Genomic DNA, 19211 nt, shown 5'->3' on the forward strand with positions numbered 1-19211 from the left:
TTAATACGTAGCTCAAGAACTAAGGTCAGGAGAGAAAAAAGAGTATACACATTTTTGTTTTTACGCTTACGCGGCAAAACGCCGGGAGCACATACTGTTGTTTTTTTTACATTCGCCGGGAGGCTGAAAGTGTTAATAACAACTTTTCCACTTCTTCAAGTATTTGTGGTCTTTGTTTCGTTATTGTTCTTACTCCTTTTGCCACTTTAGCACCCATAATCTCATTTTTCTTCTTAAGTAGAGTGCATATTGTTGATGTGGCTTTGTTGTACTGCCTACAAAGTTCAACAACACGTGTACCGTTCTCATGCTTCCGAATGATCTTTTGTTTCTCGTGATGGTCGAGTGGATAAGGTGTCCTGTACACACCAGTTGCATTGTGCTCCTGGCAGTATGGTTATCTTGAGATGATTTCGGGGCTTTTAGTGTCCCCACGGCCCGGTCCTCGACCAGGCCTCCACCCCCAGGAAGCAGCCCATGACAGCTGACAAACACCCAGGTACCTATTTTACTGCTAGGTAACAAGGGCATAGGGTGAAAGAAACTGCCCATTGTTTCTCGCCGGCGCCTGGGATCGAACCCAGGACCACAGGATCACAAGTCCAGCGTGCTGTCCACTCGGCCGACCGGCTCCCTCAATGGGTTCGAGTCACTTCTGGAGTGTGAGTTTTCAGTTGCATATAGTTCTGGGGACCATTCAGGCTTGTTCGCATTTGTGTTCCTCATGTGTGCCCCAAAGAATGAGGTGATTTGATAAAATACTATGCCCAAGATTATCATCAGAATGCCGGTGGGCTGATGGGCAAATAGCCTCGGCTACCATCAGCTTTTGTCCGGTCGTGATGGTCGAGTGGATAAGGTGTCCTGTACACACCAGTTGCATTGTGCTCCTGGCAGTATGGGTTCGAGTCACTTCTAGGGTGTGAGTTTTCAGTTATATATATATGTATGTATGTGTGTACGTATGTATGTATGTATGTATGTATGTATGTATGTATGTATGTATGTATGTATGTATGTATGTATGTATGTATGTATGTATGTAATTTAAAAATTTAATTTAAAAACTACCTTGGCAAAATTAAGTCTTATATTTCTTCCTAATTGAGACTATTTTTGTTGAATAATACTATTTATAGTGAATATTAAATACTGTATTTGTACTGCTTAATGTAATCTGATTCTCTATATTTTATAGAAATCAAATAATTCATTGTATCGGGGGGATAGGCAGCCATTATATACTGGATATATATATATATACTGTATACCGTACAGTACTTGTATCAAATTTCCCCCCCAAGGGTAAAATTACTGACCCTCCTCAAGATGTAATCCCACAACATGCTTACTAACTCTTGGGTACCTATTTATTTCTAGGTAGACAGTGGCATTAGGTGATAGAAAACGTAACCAACCATTTCTATCCAGCCCGGGATTCGATCCCCAGAATTCTCGATTGTGAATCGAGAACGAACCTGACTGTACTACCATGACCTGAATATTATTACTATATTATTATTGAAAAATCAGGAGGAGCCGTGATGAGGGTTCCCACGCACACACTCTAGCGACTAGATCACGACATGGATATGTCGAGGTCTAGTATCATATATAGCATGTCAGTGGTTTTTCCATGTCATGGTCTAGTCACTAGAGCATGTGTGGGAACACCCACCACATAAGTTCGAACCTTCATCACGGCTCCTAAGGATTTTCTCATTGATGCAGTCACGTTAGTGTGATTTTCTGTGTATTATTATTATTATTATTATATTTTGGTTCGATATATATACAGTATAAAGCTGCCTTGCATGGGCCAATGAACTTTTTTATATACAGTATTCTCATATTCTTGAAATGGAAGACATACTTGTAATTCTTGGTGCAGAGCCGTTCAGCGAAGGTGGAGGGTGGGTACAACCTCAGAGTCTCTGAGGAAACAACATAAACATGTAGCATGATCTGTATTGGCTTCTTCCACATGTATCATCACCACGTGGCCACAGTAAATTTGATTAAATTCATTAAGGAATTTGATTGGGAAGACTTATTGTTATGCACGGAAGTAAAGAGATGAGTGTCAAGTTTTGTGAAATATATGATTGGCACAAAAAAAAATGTACAGTATACCAAAAATAGAAAGGCAGAACTAGAAAAGATGATTGGTTCAACAGAAATTGTGAAAGGGCCAGATACCAAAGGACACAAAAATTAAATCAATATAAGAAGAGGCCGAACCCCCAAATATGCCAGTAATACAAAGAAGCACGAAATACATGGTAAAGTGAAGAGGCAGAAATTTTGAGAAATGGATAGCGGGCAAATGTAAAACAGAACTAGGCATATTCCATATATTCATTATAAACAAATTGCAGGTAAAGGATAAAATTCAGAAGTTGAAAATGGGGAAACAGATTCACAGAATAAAAAGGAAATGCGTGAGATAATAAAGGAACAGTTCCAAAGTGTGTGCAAAATGAAATTTTCAGAGAACCAGACACCGTATGAATTCCACAGAATAACATAGGTGCCTATAGAAGTGGAAGGCATTTCCATAGAAGTGAAAAAAATGCTCAAGGAGCTAAGTAGGTTGAAAATGGGAAACAGATTCACAGAAAATGAAAGAGAAATGTGTGAAACATTAAATGTTATTTAATTATAATTATGTCCTGTCCTCATTTTCATTTAATTGTTGCATTTCATTTATAAAAGTGTTTACTCCTTTTCTTTTGATCCTTGTTTATTTTTAAGTGTTGGCCCCATTAAACTTAAATTATACTATTATTCTCTAGGTTATGTTCCAGTTGCTGTTCTAAATTACACCTTAGTACAGTATTTCCATTCTCTTATTAATGTAAATAAACTACTGTACTGTTGCTAGAACTACAGACTCCATAATGTAATAGTCAATGTATGTTATCATTAAATCACCATTTTATTGTACTCATTTGTTATTTTTCATAAAATTTCTCTATTTTGTTAGCTTCTTCCGGCTTGGCGCTTTCTTTTGATAATTACTGTACTTGTTAGCTTCTCTTTTTATTATTAAGTGTTTACACTTTCATCCTCATCCCTTTAAATAATTTTTATCTGAATTTTTAAAAGTTTTGCCTGAAATGCATTGCGTAATAGTGGCTTTATTAGTATGTTACTCCATTCCCTGGAATTGTACTTGGTGTTTAATTGAATGTGTGTTCTTTGTACACATATTCATTTGAATAAACATTATTATAATTAATATGATGTTGAATAGCAGAGCTATGGGTGGTGCAAGAGCATGAGCAGCACTCATAAACCATAGATGGTATTTCACTAATGTTCCCAACTTTGGTTTTAAGTGAGTGAATTATGGATATAATGTTTGTCGAGCTGACTGGTAAAAGGAGAAGTGTTAGGATAGCTGCCGGTGAGATATGTAGTAACATGTGGAAGGTCTTTGGGATGTTTCTTACCCTGGAGACAAGCATCGAGATATTTGGCTTCCATGATACCCTGGTAGGTAATATCACCGTGCTCATTAACTATGTCCTGAACCTCCTGGCGGAGACGCTGCTGGTGGGTAGGGTTCTTGGCCAGTAAGTAGGATGAGAAGGCCAACGTGGAGGCTGTTGTGTCATAACCAGCTATCAGGAACATCACACTCTGAGCCACTATCATTCTGTCTGACAACACTGAAGCAGAATCCCAAATTAGTTGTTATTATTCTCATTCTTGTTAGTTTAGCACATAATAAATATAATAATAATTATTATTTATTAAACAAAAGTACATATATACCAGCCCATTCTCCTGTTAAGTTAGTACTTATAGTAGTAATGGGGACCATCATATGTATGTTATTATAGTGAATATTATAACCGCCTAACATAATGGACAATTAGAAAGCAGAATTTGGTCCTATTGAATTTGGACAAAATGGAAAAGTTTTTTTTATTTATGTTTCTAATAAAACCTAACCTAACCATCCTAGGTTTAATACACACTATCTAAGGCCTAATATAGTACATATATGTTATACTAGGCCTAGGAATATTTGAGTTTGTTTTTATTGATCACATTATGCAGAGCAGTAACTTCCTCTGCTGCTGTGTCAGCCCTGTACACTTCCACTGTCGGTATTTTACAATCTTGAGCTAGTATGTTGCACTATACACTTTGAGGATCCCATGGTGTTCAATTCCTCATTATTGGTTGCATTCAGGTCCTCTTTCACATAAAGCAGTACACCACCTGCTCTTGTTGTTCTGTACTCACTTAGTTGTGCTTGCGGGGGTTGAGCTCTGGCTCTTTGGTCCTGCCTCTCAACTGTCAGTCAACTAATGTACAGGTTCCTGAGCCTACTGGGCTCTATCATATCTACACTAATAGACTCATATGGTGAACAACTCCAAGCAAGCCTAAGGGCTAACATAGAGTTAGGTAAGGATCTCCAACTGGAAACTTCACTGACAACTCACATAGAGGAGGTGAATAAAGAACTAGAAAAGTATAAAGAAGAAATAAAAGCGACATATGCTCAAGTTGTAAAAGAGAAAGAGACTATCAAAGAAGTGTGTTCGGAAGTCAAAACCAGAAATGACCAACAAGAAGCAGAAATTAGGCAAGCAATTAGGAAAGAACTGGTTACCAACAGTAAACTGGTACAAAACACTGCAGATAGAACTAAGTCCATAATCATTTTTGGATGTTTAGAGAAGGAAATTTCATCTAGGGTGGACCGAGCGGCAGAAGAGATGAAAATCATAGAGAAAATAGTAGGTTTAGGAGAAGGCTCAAAGGAAAATGTCAGTGATTTTAGAAGAATAGGAAAATATGAGAAAGAAAAGAACCGCCCCTTAAGGGTGACCTTTAATGGAGTGAAAAACATGATGGAAGTGCTAAGAAATGCCAGGAAACTGCAGAGTGATGAGGTTGGCAAATCTTGGTCAATAAGACAAGACCTCTCCAAGGAAGACAGAGAAAAGCTAAAAATGAACCTAATTGAGGCAAAACGTCTAAATGGGGATAGAAATGAAGAAGACAGAAATTCTTTTTTTTACAAAGTGACAGGGACTGGAAAGCTTGTGAAATGGTACATAAAAACAAAGCAACAAGATCAGTAGTGGAAGGGGGAGTAAAGAGCAAAGGAAAAGGGAACATGTTCCTGAAAATTGTATATACCAACATAGATGGAGTGAGGTCAAAAACTTTGGAGTTGCAAGATATAATCCAGCTTAGGGTCCCAGATATTGTTGCATTATCAGAAACGAAACTTGAAGGAAATATAATAAATGAAGTCATATTCCCAAGAGGCTACTCAGTTTGGAGACGTGACAGGAAAACTAGGAAGGGAGGAGGAGTGGCTGTACTGGTGAAAAAACACCTGAAGGTAAAAGAGTTAATATTTGAAAACCCTCGAGATATTGACATAATGGCATTGCAGGTCTGGAATCAGGATGATAACCTGATAATTGTAAATACCTACAGCCCACCAGCAAGCAACACGTGGACAAAGGAAGAACTGGATGACAAACGAGAGGGCCTCATAATGGTCATGAGAGATATTATTGTACAAGCAGATAAAGATAAATCACGACTGTTGATACTGGGGGACTTCAACTTTAGAGCAATAGACTGGGAGGCCTATGAAGCAAGAACGGAGGACTTTTGGACATGCAGATTTGTGAACCTCATTCTGGAGACATTCTTGTATCAACACATAAAGCAAGCCACAAGAATGAGGGAAGGAGATATACCGTCAGTACTGGATCTAGTATTCACCAGGAAAGAAGAAGAGATTTTTGACATCCAGTACCTTCCTCCCTTGGGAAAGAGTGATCACATCCTGTTAGACATTAAATATGCTTTAAGATATCATCTAGAAGAAAATGGGGACATTGAAACAGTTGATAAACTCGATTTAAAGAGAGGCAACTATGGGGAACTTCGAAATTTTTTTAATGAGTGTAATTGGACAGAATTGTTGCTAGGCAGGGAAGTAAATGAAATGTATGCCAAATTTTTAAAACTATACGAGGAAGGCACACAAACATTCATACCAAAACAGAGATGCAGGACCAGAAAACAGGATTGGTTCGACAGAAATTGTGAGAGGGCAAGAGACCAAAAGACACAAAAATGGAATCAGTATAGGAAGAGGCCAAACCCCCAAACATACCAGCGATACAAAGATGCGAGAAACAATTATACAGCAGTAAGGAGAGAGGCAGAAAGAAATTTTGAAAAAGGGATAGCAGATAAATGTAAAACAGAACCGGGCCTATTCTACAAATTCATAAACAACAAATTGCAGGTAAAGGATAATATCCAGAGGTTGAAAATGGGAAACAGATTCACGGAAAATGAAAGGGAAATGTGTGAAACATTAAATGAAAAGTTCCAAAGTGTGTTTGTACAAAATGAAATCTTCAGAGAACCAGACACAATAAGAATTCCAGAGAACAACATAGAGCGGATAGAGGTGTCTAGAGATGAAGTGGAAAATATGCTAAAGGAGCTCGGGAGGAACAAAGCAGCTGGCCCAGATGGCGTTTCACCATGGGTTCTGAGAGAATGTGCATCTGAGCTCAGCATTCCACTTCACCTGATCTTTCAGGCATCCCTGTGTACAGGAATCGTAGCAGACGTGTGGAAACAGGCTAACATAGTTCCAATCTACAAAAGTGGCAGCAGGGAAGACCCCCTCAATTATAGACCTGTATCATTGACAAGTGTAATAGTGAAAGTATTGGAAAAGCTAATCAAAACTAAATGGGTAGAACACCTGGAGAGAAATGATATAATATCAGACAGACAGTATGGTTTTCGATCAGGAAGATCCTGTGTATCGAATTTACTCAGTTTCTATGATCGGGCCACAGAGATATTACAGGAAAGAGATGGCTGGGTTGACTGCATCTATCTGGACCTAAAAAAGGCTTTCGACAGAGTTCCACATAAGAGGTTGTTCTGGAAACTGGAAAATATTGGAGGGGTGACAGGTAAGCTTCTATCATGGATGAAAAATTTTCTGACTGATAGAAAAATGAGGGCAGTAATCAGAGGCAATGTATCGGAATGGAGAAATGTCACAAGTGGAGTACCACAGGGTTCAGTTCTTGCACCAGTGATGTTTATTGTGTACATAAATGATCTACCAGTTGGTATACAGAATTATATGAACATGTTTGCTGATGATGCTAAGATAATAGGAAGGATAAGAAATTTAGATGATTGTCATGCCCTTCAAGAAGACCTGGACAAAATAAGTATATGGAGCACCACTTGGCAAATGGAATTTAATGTTAATAAATGTCATGTTATGGAATGTGGAATAGGAGAACATAGACCCCACACAACCTATATATTATGTGAGAAATCTTTAAAGAATTCTGATAAAGAAAGAGATCTAGGAGTGGTTCTAGATAGAAAACTATCACCTGAGGACCACATTAAGAATATTGTGCAAGGAGCCTATGCAATGCTTTCTAACTTCAGAATTGCATTTAAATACATGGATGGCGATATACTAAAGAAATTGTTCATGACTTTTGTTAGGCCAAAGCTAGAATATGCAGCTGTTGTGTGGTGCCCATATCTTAAGAAGCACATCAACAAACTGGAAAAGGTGCAAAGACATGCTACTAAGTGGCTCCCAGAACTGAAGGGCAAGAGCTACGAGGAGAGGTTAGAAGCATTAAATATGCCAAAACTAGAAGACAGAAGAAAAAGAGGTGATATGATCACTACGTACAAAATAGTAACAGGAATTGATAAAATCGACAGGGAAGACTTCCTGAGACCTGGAACTTCAAGAACAAGAGGCCATAGATTTAAACTAGCTAAACACAGATGCCGAAGAAATATAAGAAAATTCACCTTCGCAAATAGAGTGGTAGACGGTTGGAACAAGTTAAGTGAGAAGGTGGTGGAGGCCAAGACCGTCAGTAGTTTCAAAGCGTTATATGACAAAGAGTGCTGGGAAGACGGGACACCACGAGCGTAGCTCTCATCCTGTAACTACACTTAGGTAATTACACTTAGGTAATTACTTGAAGCTGTGTATGGAGTCAACCTCCACTACATCACTTCCTAATGCATTCCACTTGTCAATCACTCTGACACTGAAAAAATATTTTCTAACGTCTCTGTGGCTTATTTGGACACTCAATTTCCACCTGTGCTCCCTAGTGTGTGTGCCGTAATGTGTTAATATGGTCTGAAGCCATATTGACAAGAGCTAAGTATATTGTGTTTGGCTTGATAAGAGTAAAACTACTTGTAGATTAATTTTTCATATATTTTTGACAAGTTTGGCAGGATTGATATAGGTCTGTAGTTGTTAACATCAGTGAGATCACCATATTTGTGGACAGGGGTTACTCTCGCTTTTTTTAGAATATCTGGAAAGATTTGGAGTTCAAATGACTTGTTGAAGAGCAATGCAATAGCAGGGGCTAAAGATCTGGAGTTTTTTTTGTAAATTAAAGTTGGTATCTCCTCAAGGGCACTAGACTTGGTTTTAAGGGAAAGGATTATCTCATTAACATCAGTGGAATTTGTAGGCTTTAGATACAGAGACTGTGGATAGTTACCTGTAAGATAGTCCTGAATATTAGTACTGGAAGATGGAATATCATTTGCAAAGGATGACCCAATGGAAGAGAAGAACCTATTGAACTCAATAGCAGTATCAGAGGCTGTAAGTTGACCATCGTTATTGGACAGGAGTATTGGTTTGTTATTTAAAATCTTCTTTGATCCCAATATTTGTGAAATTGCGCTCCATGTTTTCTTAATGTTGCCCTTTGTTTGGGTAAATTTATCATCGTAGTATTTAGTTTTGGCTCTTCTAATTATTTTAGATAGCAATAACGAGTAATTATTTGAAAATTCTTTGGAGACGATTCCTAACCTACACTTCTTCTCAAGGTCATGTTTTTTATTAATGGATTTAAGTATTCCCTTTGTAAGCCAAGGATTGTTTAGCCTTTTGGTTGTGACTTGTTTCGTTAGCATAGGACAGTGGGTGTTATAAAGGCTGAGAGTTTTTTGAAGAAAAGATTGCACTGCTAGGTTGATGCTATGTTACCTAATTCGGACTCCCAGTTGACATTAGCAGCAGCAGCTATAAAATTGCCTATGGCAGTTTCATTGTGCAGCCTAAAGCTTATCTCCCTTGTCTCTTAGAGATGGTTTGTTAATGTTAGGAGAAATGTGGGGTAATGGTCTGTAGTGCTATCGATGATTATTCCTGAAGTAAGGGGAGAGGTTATGTTGATCCTGATGTGATAAAGAGTCGTGGCAGTACTATCAGTGATTCTAGTAGGTCTAGTGATTAAGGGTATGAGGAAGCAGGAATTCATATAGTTGAGGAAGCTGGCAGCAGTAGGGTTTTCAGGCTCGCAGAGGTCAGTATTAAAGTCCCCTGCAATAATTAGATGGTTTTTGTTCAGTCTGTTATCTAGTATTAGATTTCTAAGGTTAGAGTTGAATTCGGACACATCAGTGTTAGGAATTCTATAGATTGCACCCACAGTCAGGACAGACTCGGCACCCTTGACTCTGAAACTGGCAAAAATATACTCCCCACAGTAGTCTCTAGTAAGCATGTTAGTTCTTGGTGGTAGTAAAGAGCAGTACCGCCACCTCTCTGAATTGGTCGACAGTTGTGAATTGCTGAGTAGTTTGGCATGTTAAAGAGTATGTTAAAGAGTTGAGTAGTATCCTCTTTTAACCACGTTTCAGTAAGTATTATAAAAGAGAATTTGTTGTTAATAGTTTCAATCAAGGCACTAACATCATCGAAGTGTTTGCTTAGAGATCTTACATTCAAGTTAATTACAGAGATATTGTGATTATGTGTTAATTAATACATTGTTTACATCATGTGCTGTAAAATATTTGCAATTTTGATCATTAAAGTGATGATTGTCATAGATAGTGGATAAGAGGTTTAGTTCTGGGTCTATACTTGTTTGCATAAAAAGGCTGGTTGTAGGAAAACAAGACAAGAATGGCAATTACAGAATAAAATTTTGATATAAAAGGGGGGAAAAATAAAAATATAAACAAGACTATACAAGACAAACACAAAATGAGCAAAAAAGAAAAATGAGGTAGATTGCTTACAAGTACTCTCAGGTACACTGTAAGTAATAATTTGCATTTTGAGACACAGGCAAAGCAAGGGGTACAATGGAGTAAGGGTGTATGGCGACCTAGGCAACCTAGGTAATAAATGAAAGCAAAGTAAAAAGTTGAATAATAAACATAAGCAAATTTAATCTAATGATTATTAACTATAAATAGTTTAGTTATGATCCTATAATTAATAAGAACTAAAGAAATATTAATGCACTCAATTAATTAAGTCCAATAAATGACTAATAAAAATTAAATTAAAATTCAATTTAAAAAAGTGTAACAAAGAGACTTTGGATACCAAGCCCGCACTAGGTGACAAGGGGGGTTAATTATGTTGACTTATTGAGAGGGATAATAAGGTGAGACAAACCACATTGGGAGAGGAAAGTGTTGAGGTTATCCTCATTAGCAATTGTAAACATTTTACCTTCTGAAGTCTTTCTCACTTTAATCATGCCATCTCTAACGATGCACTGATGAATCGCATCTGGGTTTTGATTACGGATTTGACGCACCCATAGTGGTATCAGCACCTTTTAAGAATCCTGCGACTTTGATTCAGTCTCCCCGGCTTGGCACTTTCTTTTGGTAATTACTTACTATATTGTGCATAATACAAAAATAACCCGGATATGTGCCTTTTTCAATCATACTTTATGCAGCACTTTTATCATAATCTTCTTACTACAGCATATTTCTTCCTTATATACAAGCTATACAGTAAACATCAAATGTTTCAACACTAACCTTGTTTAGATTTGGTGATGAAATGCTGGTTGTCAGTGGCAGTGAGACCATTGTGGTTGCCAGTAGCAGTGAGACCATTGTGGTTGTCAGTAGCGGTGAGACCATTGTGATTGCCAGTAGCAGTGAGACCATTGTGGTTGTCAGTAGCAGAGAAGTTGCTTTTGTTTGTGGTGGAATGACTGTGGGTGGCGGATAGATGGTCAGCTTGCGCTTCCAGGAGAAGGTCGAGGAAGTCTCCCCTGCGGTGATGGGGACCTGCCTTCCTGGCTGCTAAGGTCTTTTCTACCACACTTTGAAAGAATTTAATTTGGTAAGTGTCTGTGTTAAGCCTCAGTGCGTTATAGAGACTTGGCAAAAGGGCTAATACAGTAAATTTTAAAATCGTTAAAAATGAAAAATTAAAAAAGGATTCTGCAACCTTAGCAAATTCTGATTCCTCATCCCCAAGAGAATTAGATTCAATGCCAAAGGCACAGGAAGCAATAGTGTCTATTGTGTAGCACCCAAAGTTATGCTTCATATCAATAAAAGGCTTCTGAGCAGATTCCTTAAGAGAAACGGAAACGAGAGAATCAGCCTTGTTACAGATGAGAGGAAACATACTGCGCATCTTGCCCGATGTGAAAATGGGGGACATGAGTGACCGAAGAGACTTCCACTCGTCTCCGGTCTTATTGCTCAGCTTCTCATTCATAATGGTTTCATCTCCTGACACAGCTACACGACGGTCAACAAAATGATCAAAGTCTTTAACAAAGACGTGTTTGAGAAGGTCTGGGTCGCCAATCATCATGACAGGATGTAGCAGTTCGTACAATCCACAGAAGGTGGCACCACCGTGCTTGTAGTACACCTGTATGGATAAACAATTATAACGTAAATGAACCGAGCATCACATTATAAACTTCCTCTCTCTCTCACTTCTTAAAACTTATAAAACACTAGTAGATAAAAATAAGGTTAAATTATAAACGAAGCGTTACAAATTTTAATGTTCCATTACTGTCCTTGGTTAAAGATATTAGGGTGTCCTTGAAGTTAACTGAGGGTAGAGAACTGGACACGATACTTAGTTTAATTAATTTATTATACACCCCATAATTGTCCTGTAGTGTTGACAAAGGCCCTGTTTTACAAGTTTAGAATAAACGTTAATAACGACCTTACGTACACCTGTTAAGGGCTCTATCATGATGTTTGGCTGCCAGCGGTGGTAAGTTTATTATGTACCCCTTACTCATAATAATAATAATTTTTTTTCACACGGGGTACAATGGGTTGGTGAGATTACATAAGATTGGTATTTTGACATTCGTGCAAAGCCACTAATACGCATAGTGTTTCGGGTAGGTCCTTAATCTAACATATCAGGTAAGATGAAAAGGTACATTGTAGCAAGGTTTTATATTAACAAATAACTACAATTTTCTGTGCCTTGAGTAAAACTCATGAGGTATGGGACTTTATTTAAATTAAAGAATTATACTTTGTAATTCAAGGGACAGTATACACAAGTATGTACAATTTATATGTATTTAGTTTTATAACTTGGTTTACTTATAAGATAACTATAGCACGGAAGTTAACTAAGCTATAGTCACAGTAGTAGTCTATATCCTAGTTACAAATAATAACTCATGAGGAATTCAGTCACTCAATTCAACTGAGTAATTCATTTACACAATACGATGTTGTATATTTAACACAGGATGTAAGTCACTATAAGTATAGCTATAATAACCTAGGGTTAAGCAGTTTATAACTTAGTTAACTTATAAGTAGTCAATTAGTTACAGAAGTTAACAAAGTTATAGTTAACCTGAGCTATAGTCAGAAGTGCATTTAAGTGACATAATGAATGTATATGAGTTAACTGATAGATAAAAAAGCATGTAACCAATTTCTATTAGTGAACTAGAGGCAAAGGCCAAGATGAATAACAGTAACTAGGGATAAGAAGGATAATGTAGGCAATTAACCAGTTACCCGATACATAGTGTTAGCACCAACGCTAGGGTGCAATGGGGGTTCCGGCGAAATACCCCAAACCGCCAGCTGGCGCGGAACCTCCATCCTGAAGGACGAGTGAAAGGTGGCACACCACCATACCCACGGCAGGAAGGTGTTCACAACTTGCTGTACATAGCTGCTGTAAGCTGTGCTTCTCCAATGCTCGGCTATTGTGAACGTCGCCTTAGGCAGGTTGCCGTTTAGCTCTATATTGCTGCTTACCTGGTGTCTGGCTACTTACATGTCCGTAATGTCCGAATCAGTCATTGAAAACCAAACAGGCTTCCCTGAAATGAAAAAGGTTTTCATTTCACAACTGTACAGATTCGCTCATATGAGACAGATGGTGTAAGTTAAGCAGCGTTTGAGATGGGACCTCGTGGCCATCCTCCTACCACCGTAACCGGCGATGGGAAACGGCCCTGGCGAGGTTGCGTATTGGCCATACTCGCTTAACTCATGGTCACCTGATGGAGCGCCGCCCTGCTCCTTATTGTCCTAATTGCATTGTCCCTCTTACGGTCGTGCATATCCTTGTTGAATGTCCTGACTTCCGGGACGAGCGTCTGTCTTGTTTTCCGATCGTCCCCCGTGGTCACTTGTTTCTCGATAGTATTCTTGGTGACTCGGATACTTTTGATGTCGTTCGCCTTATGCGTTTCTGTTCTCGTATTGGCATCCTTGGCCATATTTAGCGCCCTCTGATTATCCCGCACATTTAATGGTGCTACGTAGCCTTCCCAGTTTGGTGCCTTATTTTGATAATTACTTACTTGAGATGGGACCAATGTAGCAGAATTTGGAGTGCAGATAAGCAGGGAAGACCGCTGCTTGATGTTATCGCGAGGTGGGCGACCTGCGGCGGGGTTGCACATCCAAATGTAGGGAGTGGTGGTCACCACTCCCTATAATGTATGCTCAGGCAGTCGGGGGAGGGCTGGGTCGTCTCGATGAAGTCACTTCATATAGTCAGGGGGGCATGTCCTCATTCGCATAGAGTAATAAGCAGCTGCTCAGCCTTTTGGATGTAGTATTTTTATACAAGGGCCTGCTGCACCGAAGCCTACTCCCCAGGGTCTATCCCGTGGCTGTCGTTGGAGCCCACCCTCACAGAGTTCAGCCGCCCCAAGGCTGGCCCTAAGACGGGTGTGGGAGGAGGAACCCGTCTGCACAGAGGCCGACTCCCCAGGGTCGACTACGTGGCTGGTGTTGACGTTGGCCAGAGAGTGTCCTGAAGAAGCCAGCAGGCCGGACTATACCGGTCAACAGTGGCGATCCGGACTACATCGACAGGCAAGGAGCGCACGGTTAAGCCTGCAGGGCAATCTGCGCTACACTGGCAAGCAAGGGCACCTGGTTAAGCCACAGTGGCAATTGTCAGGGTTCACCCCCTTCCAACCTGTGGTTGGGGTCGTCCCACGGGTCTTAGACCCTCAGTACCAGGCGCCACTGCTCGCCCTTGGGCTCCCCCAGTCGGCCAAGGGCCTTATGCACCTCTAGCGAGTGGGGAGGTTCAAGCCTCCTATGAATCACTCACCTAAACCTGCCCGTCCTGACACTGGAACGCTCTCTTGGATATCTGGTCTACTCAGGTCGCCAGCTGGGTGTTTATACTCGGGTCCCAGCAACACGTCAGTGGTCTTAATGGTTATCTTAATCAAGGATGCAATATCACGTGCAGTACAAGGTGTCACTAATGGTTTCATAAATATATAGCCCTAGAGAATGGAGGCTCACTTAAACTCATCAGTTAGTTTAAAAGTTTACTGAAGCAAAAGAATATATACACATATAATTGTATAAAGAAATGTCAAAAGGGGGATATTGTCCGCTGGCGGCAACACTCCTTCCGGCGCGGCTTCTGGCAACACGGTCAGCTGACTGGGTCCACCCGTCAGGCGGCGGGCACAAACCTCGCGCCTCTGGCAACATGATCAGCTGATACCCCTAACTGTCAGCACGTCGTGACTTTCCCACGCCTCTAGCGATGCGATCAGCTGGGCGCTTCAGAGTTCGTTGCTGGCTCTTTGCACACCAGGTACCACCTCTAGGATCACTAACATCCCCGCCTTAATGCTCACACACACCAACTCATGCCTAAATGAGCTTTTGGCTCCTGGCCTAATATTCTGTCACTTAAGACAATAAAATGATGAGTAGAAATGTTCACAACACATAAAATACTCTAGCTCGCCTAGATCAAAAGGGGTAAAGGGAGGGACAATTATCTACCTTATTTCACTCCAACCACGAAGTTGACTCGTCCTCTGTTGAGGGATGTTGAGGTTCCTGGTCCTGCCTCCTGGTCTTCTGATGAACAGGTCCCACACACACAGTTTCCTTATGTTGTCCTCGTGGTAACGCGTCTTCACCGTACTGACACTCAATAGGTATTGCCTTAATCCTCCTATTCTCCGGGGTACTGGAAACAGATACCTCCGTCGTCGTCCTCACTCTCACTGGCACTGTCGACACCTCACAGTCCAGCACAGCTTCCCCTCGCCTCACTGCCAGTAGACTTGGCCCGGCCATAGCTTTTCACTTGATGTGGAATACTGGTCCTCTGGGCGTCCCAGACGTCACCAGCCCAACGTTACCTCTACTGCAGACTCTTGATAGAGCTCTTGACTCTCTAATCCGGCCCGTTCTTGCTTCTGGGCACTCCACTGAAGTTGGATGGCTTCTCAGACTGTCTGCAGAATCGAAGCGAAGCTTAAATCTACTGGTAAGAGCTCTCTAGATCTTTCTAGAGAGATCTGAGCACGTCTCAACCAAGCGTGTCTTCCCTCTATGACGGCTCGTGACGTACTCTTCCTGCCCAGGCGCCAGCAGCCCCGGGAGCCCTCTGCCTCATGACGTCACACCGGCGGGGGGCTCTCGTCATTGGTCACTTCCGGCACGTGACTTCACCTGGCCAATCAGGTGCCGGGAAGTGTCACGACGTCTTGGCGGGAAACAGGATGGCTCGGCACCGTCTTGTGCCCCCAAAAGGTATAAGCCCCCTGCATTATCAAACTTAGCTGGCCATTTTACAGCCAGCTTAATCATGCTCCACGCTTTCCCACACATGAAAATGTTCCCTGAACATCAGAGAATACTTAGGCTACAGAGATATGACTCTTCTAAGCTGGGAATTAATATATGGGTGGGACAATTACACCGGCAGCCAAGGAGCGCCTGGCTAAGCCTGCAATGGCAGTCCGGGCTACACCGGCAGGCAGGACAACTAGTTAGGCCAACAATGGCGGTCCGAGCTACTCCGGCAAGGCAAGGCGCCTGGTTAGTCCAGTAATGGCAGTCCGGGGGCGCTTTGAAATCCTTGTTGTTCCAGAATAGGCCTGTACAGAAACCTGTAGGAAAACTTGACGATACGAAACAATAGAACAGAATGTTGCTGAACCGCTAGGAAGTGTAATCCCTCACGTAGATAAATAAACTATACATAGGCCAATATGTAGTTGCCTGAGTACGCCTCCCTCGGGCGGAGGTGTGGGAGGTCCGCCCCCTGGGCTGGTGGGCAAGCAGCACTACCAACATGGTGGGGGGAGCCGCCTGCACTAGGCCCGTCAGCACGGCACATTCGTCTAACAGCTCAGGGATAGACCATCCAAGAAGTAAAGGGGCCCATACCAGAGGCAAGAATCATGAGGCCATAAATAACAGATGTGCAGAAAGGCATTAAGATGACTAATTATATATATATATATATATATATATATATATATATATATATATATATATATATATATATATATATATATATATATATATATATATCTTGTAACCATCAAATGCATAATAAAGCACAAAAAATAAAAAAGGAAGGGGGTGGTAGGAGAAAAGCACACAGAAACTGTATTGGAGGGGATCTAAACATTCCCTCTAATGCGTTATGCGTGGTTTCCTCCGAGGCTATGGGTCCCCCTTCTTCCAGCTAGAGGTGGTACTCCCTTCCATAATATATATATATATATATATATATATATATATATATATATATATATATATATATATATATCACGCAGTATTTTTATTATAAATTTAAATCATTGGAGATTTAAATCATTATTATTTCAAGAATATATTAAATCATTATATATATATATATATATATATATATATATATATATATATATATATATGTCGTACCTAGTAGCCAGAACGCACTTCTCAGCCTACTATGCAAGGCCCGATTTGCCTAATAAGCCAAGTTTTCCTGAATTAATATATTTTCTCTAATTTTTTTCTTATGAAATGATAAAGCTACCCATTTCATTATGTATGAGGTCAATTTTTTTTATTGGAGTTAAAATTAACGTAGATATATGACCGAACCTAACCAACCCTACCTAACCTAACCTAACCTATCTTTATAGGTTAGGTTAGGTTAGGTAGCCGAAAAAGTTAGGTTAGGTTAGGTTAGGTAGGTTACGTAGTCGAAAAACAATTAATTCATGAAAACTTGGCTTATTAGGCAAATCGAGCCTTGCATAGTAGGCAGAGAAGTGCGTTCTGGCTACTAGGTACGACATATATATATATATATATATATATATATATATATATATATATATATATATATATATATATATATATATATATATACACACACACAACTTTAGAACACTTTCCCACCAGGAGACTCGAACCCTAGCCAGCACAGAAGCCTTCCAGCAACTGGCATAACAGGTACGCCTTTAACCCACTGCACCACCTGCTCAGACCCTTAAAAGAGATGGTAATTTCGGAGTATTTATACACACCAAAGACCACCATCTCCCAAGAGCACTAGAGCAAGTGAGGGTACATTTTTACGTTTTTCATCAAGTCCCTGTTAATATGGGAGAACACTGTGTCTATGCTTGATGCACAACTCTCCTAAACACGAGAGTGAAGTTATACAACTTTAGAACACTTTCCCACCAGGAGACTCGAACCCTAGCCAGCACAAAAGCCTTCCAGCAACTGGCATAACAGGTACACCTTTAACCCACTGTTTAGGAGAGTTGTGCATCAAGCATAGACACAGTGTTCTCCCATATTAACAGGGACTTGATGAAAAACGTAAAAATGACCCCTCACTTGCTCTAGTGCTCTTGAGAGATGGTGGTCTTTGGTGTGTATAAATACTCCGAAATTACCATCTCTTTTAAGGGTACTCTCCCAGGAAGGTCTGTGTGGCTTTACCTCTCTCTAGCCACCACGTTACTAGTTGCCACCATTCAGGCACTGATACTGATCGGATGGCTAAGGGTACACTTTTATATAGGTCCGTGCTGTCTTTACCACTCTCCAGGCAATAAGAACTTCTATAGAGAACGTAGTGTTCCCTAGGTGGTACTATGATAACTTTCGTGTATGCTCATAGAGAAATATTATAAATAGAGGCACACTTAAACACAATGATAAAAGTGTGAATTTACTGATGCAAATTACATGATCACACATACAATCACAAGTAATACATGAATATGAAAATAAGGATAATAAGTCTGGAGATCGTCAGCCTCTTCTTCCACGACCTCCAACACTCCTCCAACTGGGCAGAAAGACAGGAGTCTCACACACTCTCACAGGAGGGCCTCTTCACCACGTCGGCGCCTCTTCTTCACTGTCCTGCCATCCATACACACTGTCCCCTCTGACAGTCCTGGACACAAGCTGCCTTGCAGCCTATTCTACTACTAAAGTATTAATGTCCTATTGCCACATACATAAGTAAATATTGTGGCCTAACTAGCCTACTCACACAAGGGGTAATGGGAGGGAAAATGATCTACCTTACATTCCTGGCTCACGACGCCTGTCCCTTGATGGAGTGAGGTTCCCACGTTTTCTGAGTCGATCCATGACGATCCAGGAACGTTCCACAGGTCCTCAGGTGTCGTGGAGCCTTCGCATCGTCGCCGTTCCAATCCCTGAGATTCAGCTACCCCAATCCTGGTTCATCGATGGGCGCTGAGCTAATCACTATTTTCCCACACTCGCCCCTTCCACAAGGCGTTGCTCCTTGTTCTAGGCACGGTGTCGTCCTTCCAAAACCCTCAGTGGATGTGACCCGGTCACAGCTAGGCTTGCCCGCCACACCTTTCCAGGCCCTCAACGTCCGTCATCGCCGAGTATTTTCCAAGTTTGGCACTCTTTCGCTCAATAAACTTGGTTCCTTTTTGCTTCCCAGAAGCGCGGGGTCTCCAATACATCAGATGGGCTGCGATAGCCAGCACTAATCCACTAAGAAAGGCTTGTAGAGCCTCTAATCCTTGAGAGCTGACCGAGGTGCGTCCTCTCGCTTCCAAGGTCAGGTCAACTCTGACGTTGGCGTCGCC

The 19211-nt window shown here is 40.8% G+C and overlaps 2 protein-coding genes across 5 annotated transcripts in view; one reads left to right on the top strand and one right to left on the bottom strand.

Moving 5' to 3' along the window:
- Polr3H (RNA polymerase III subunit H) overlaps window positions 1-1834 on the top strand; it is a 103096-nt gene extending 101262 nt beyond the window's left edge. The window contains exon 7 of the mRNA XM_069324288.1: window positions 1381-1834. The gene's annotated coding sequence lies outside the window, so the exon portion shown is untranslated. The remainder of the gene's footprint in view (window positions 1-1380) is intronic.
- LOC123762231 (cytochrome P450 3A41) overlaps window positions 1-19211 on the bottom strand; it is a 44394-nt gene that overhangs the window by 4333 nt on the left and 20850 nt on the right. For 2 of the 4 annotated variants that reach the window (XM_045748604.2, XM_045748603.2), the window contains exons 3-5: window positions 10876-11728; window positions 3456-3674; window positions 1874-1934 (exon numbers count right to left, since the gene is read on the bottom strand). In XM_045748604.2, coding sequence (XP_045604560.1) covers window positions 1874-1934; window positions 3456-3674; window positions 10876-11728 — 1133 coding nt within the window. Of the gene's footprint in view, window positions 1-1873; window positions 1935-3455; window positions 3675-10875; window positions 11729-14422; window positions 14531-15117; window positions 15988-19211 lie in introns of those variants that run through there. The other 2 variants (XM_045748606.2, XM_045748605.2) reach the window with 2 other exon arrangements.

This window comes from Procambarus clarkii, chromosome 2 (genome assembly GCF_040958095.1).
Source record: "Procambarus clarkii isolate CNS0578487 chromosome 2, FALCON_Pclarkii_2.0, whole genome shotgun sequence".
Taxonomy (NCBI): Eukaryota; Metazoa; Arthropoda; class Malacostraca; order Decapoda; family Cambaridae; genus Procambarus; species Procambarus clarkii.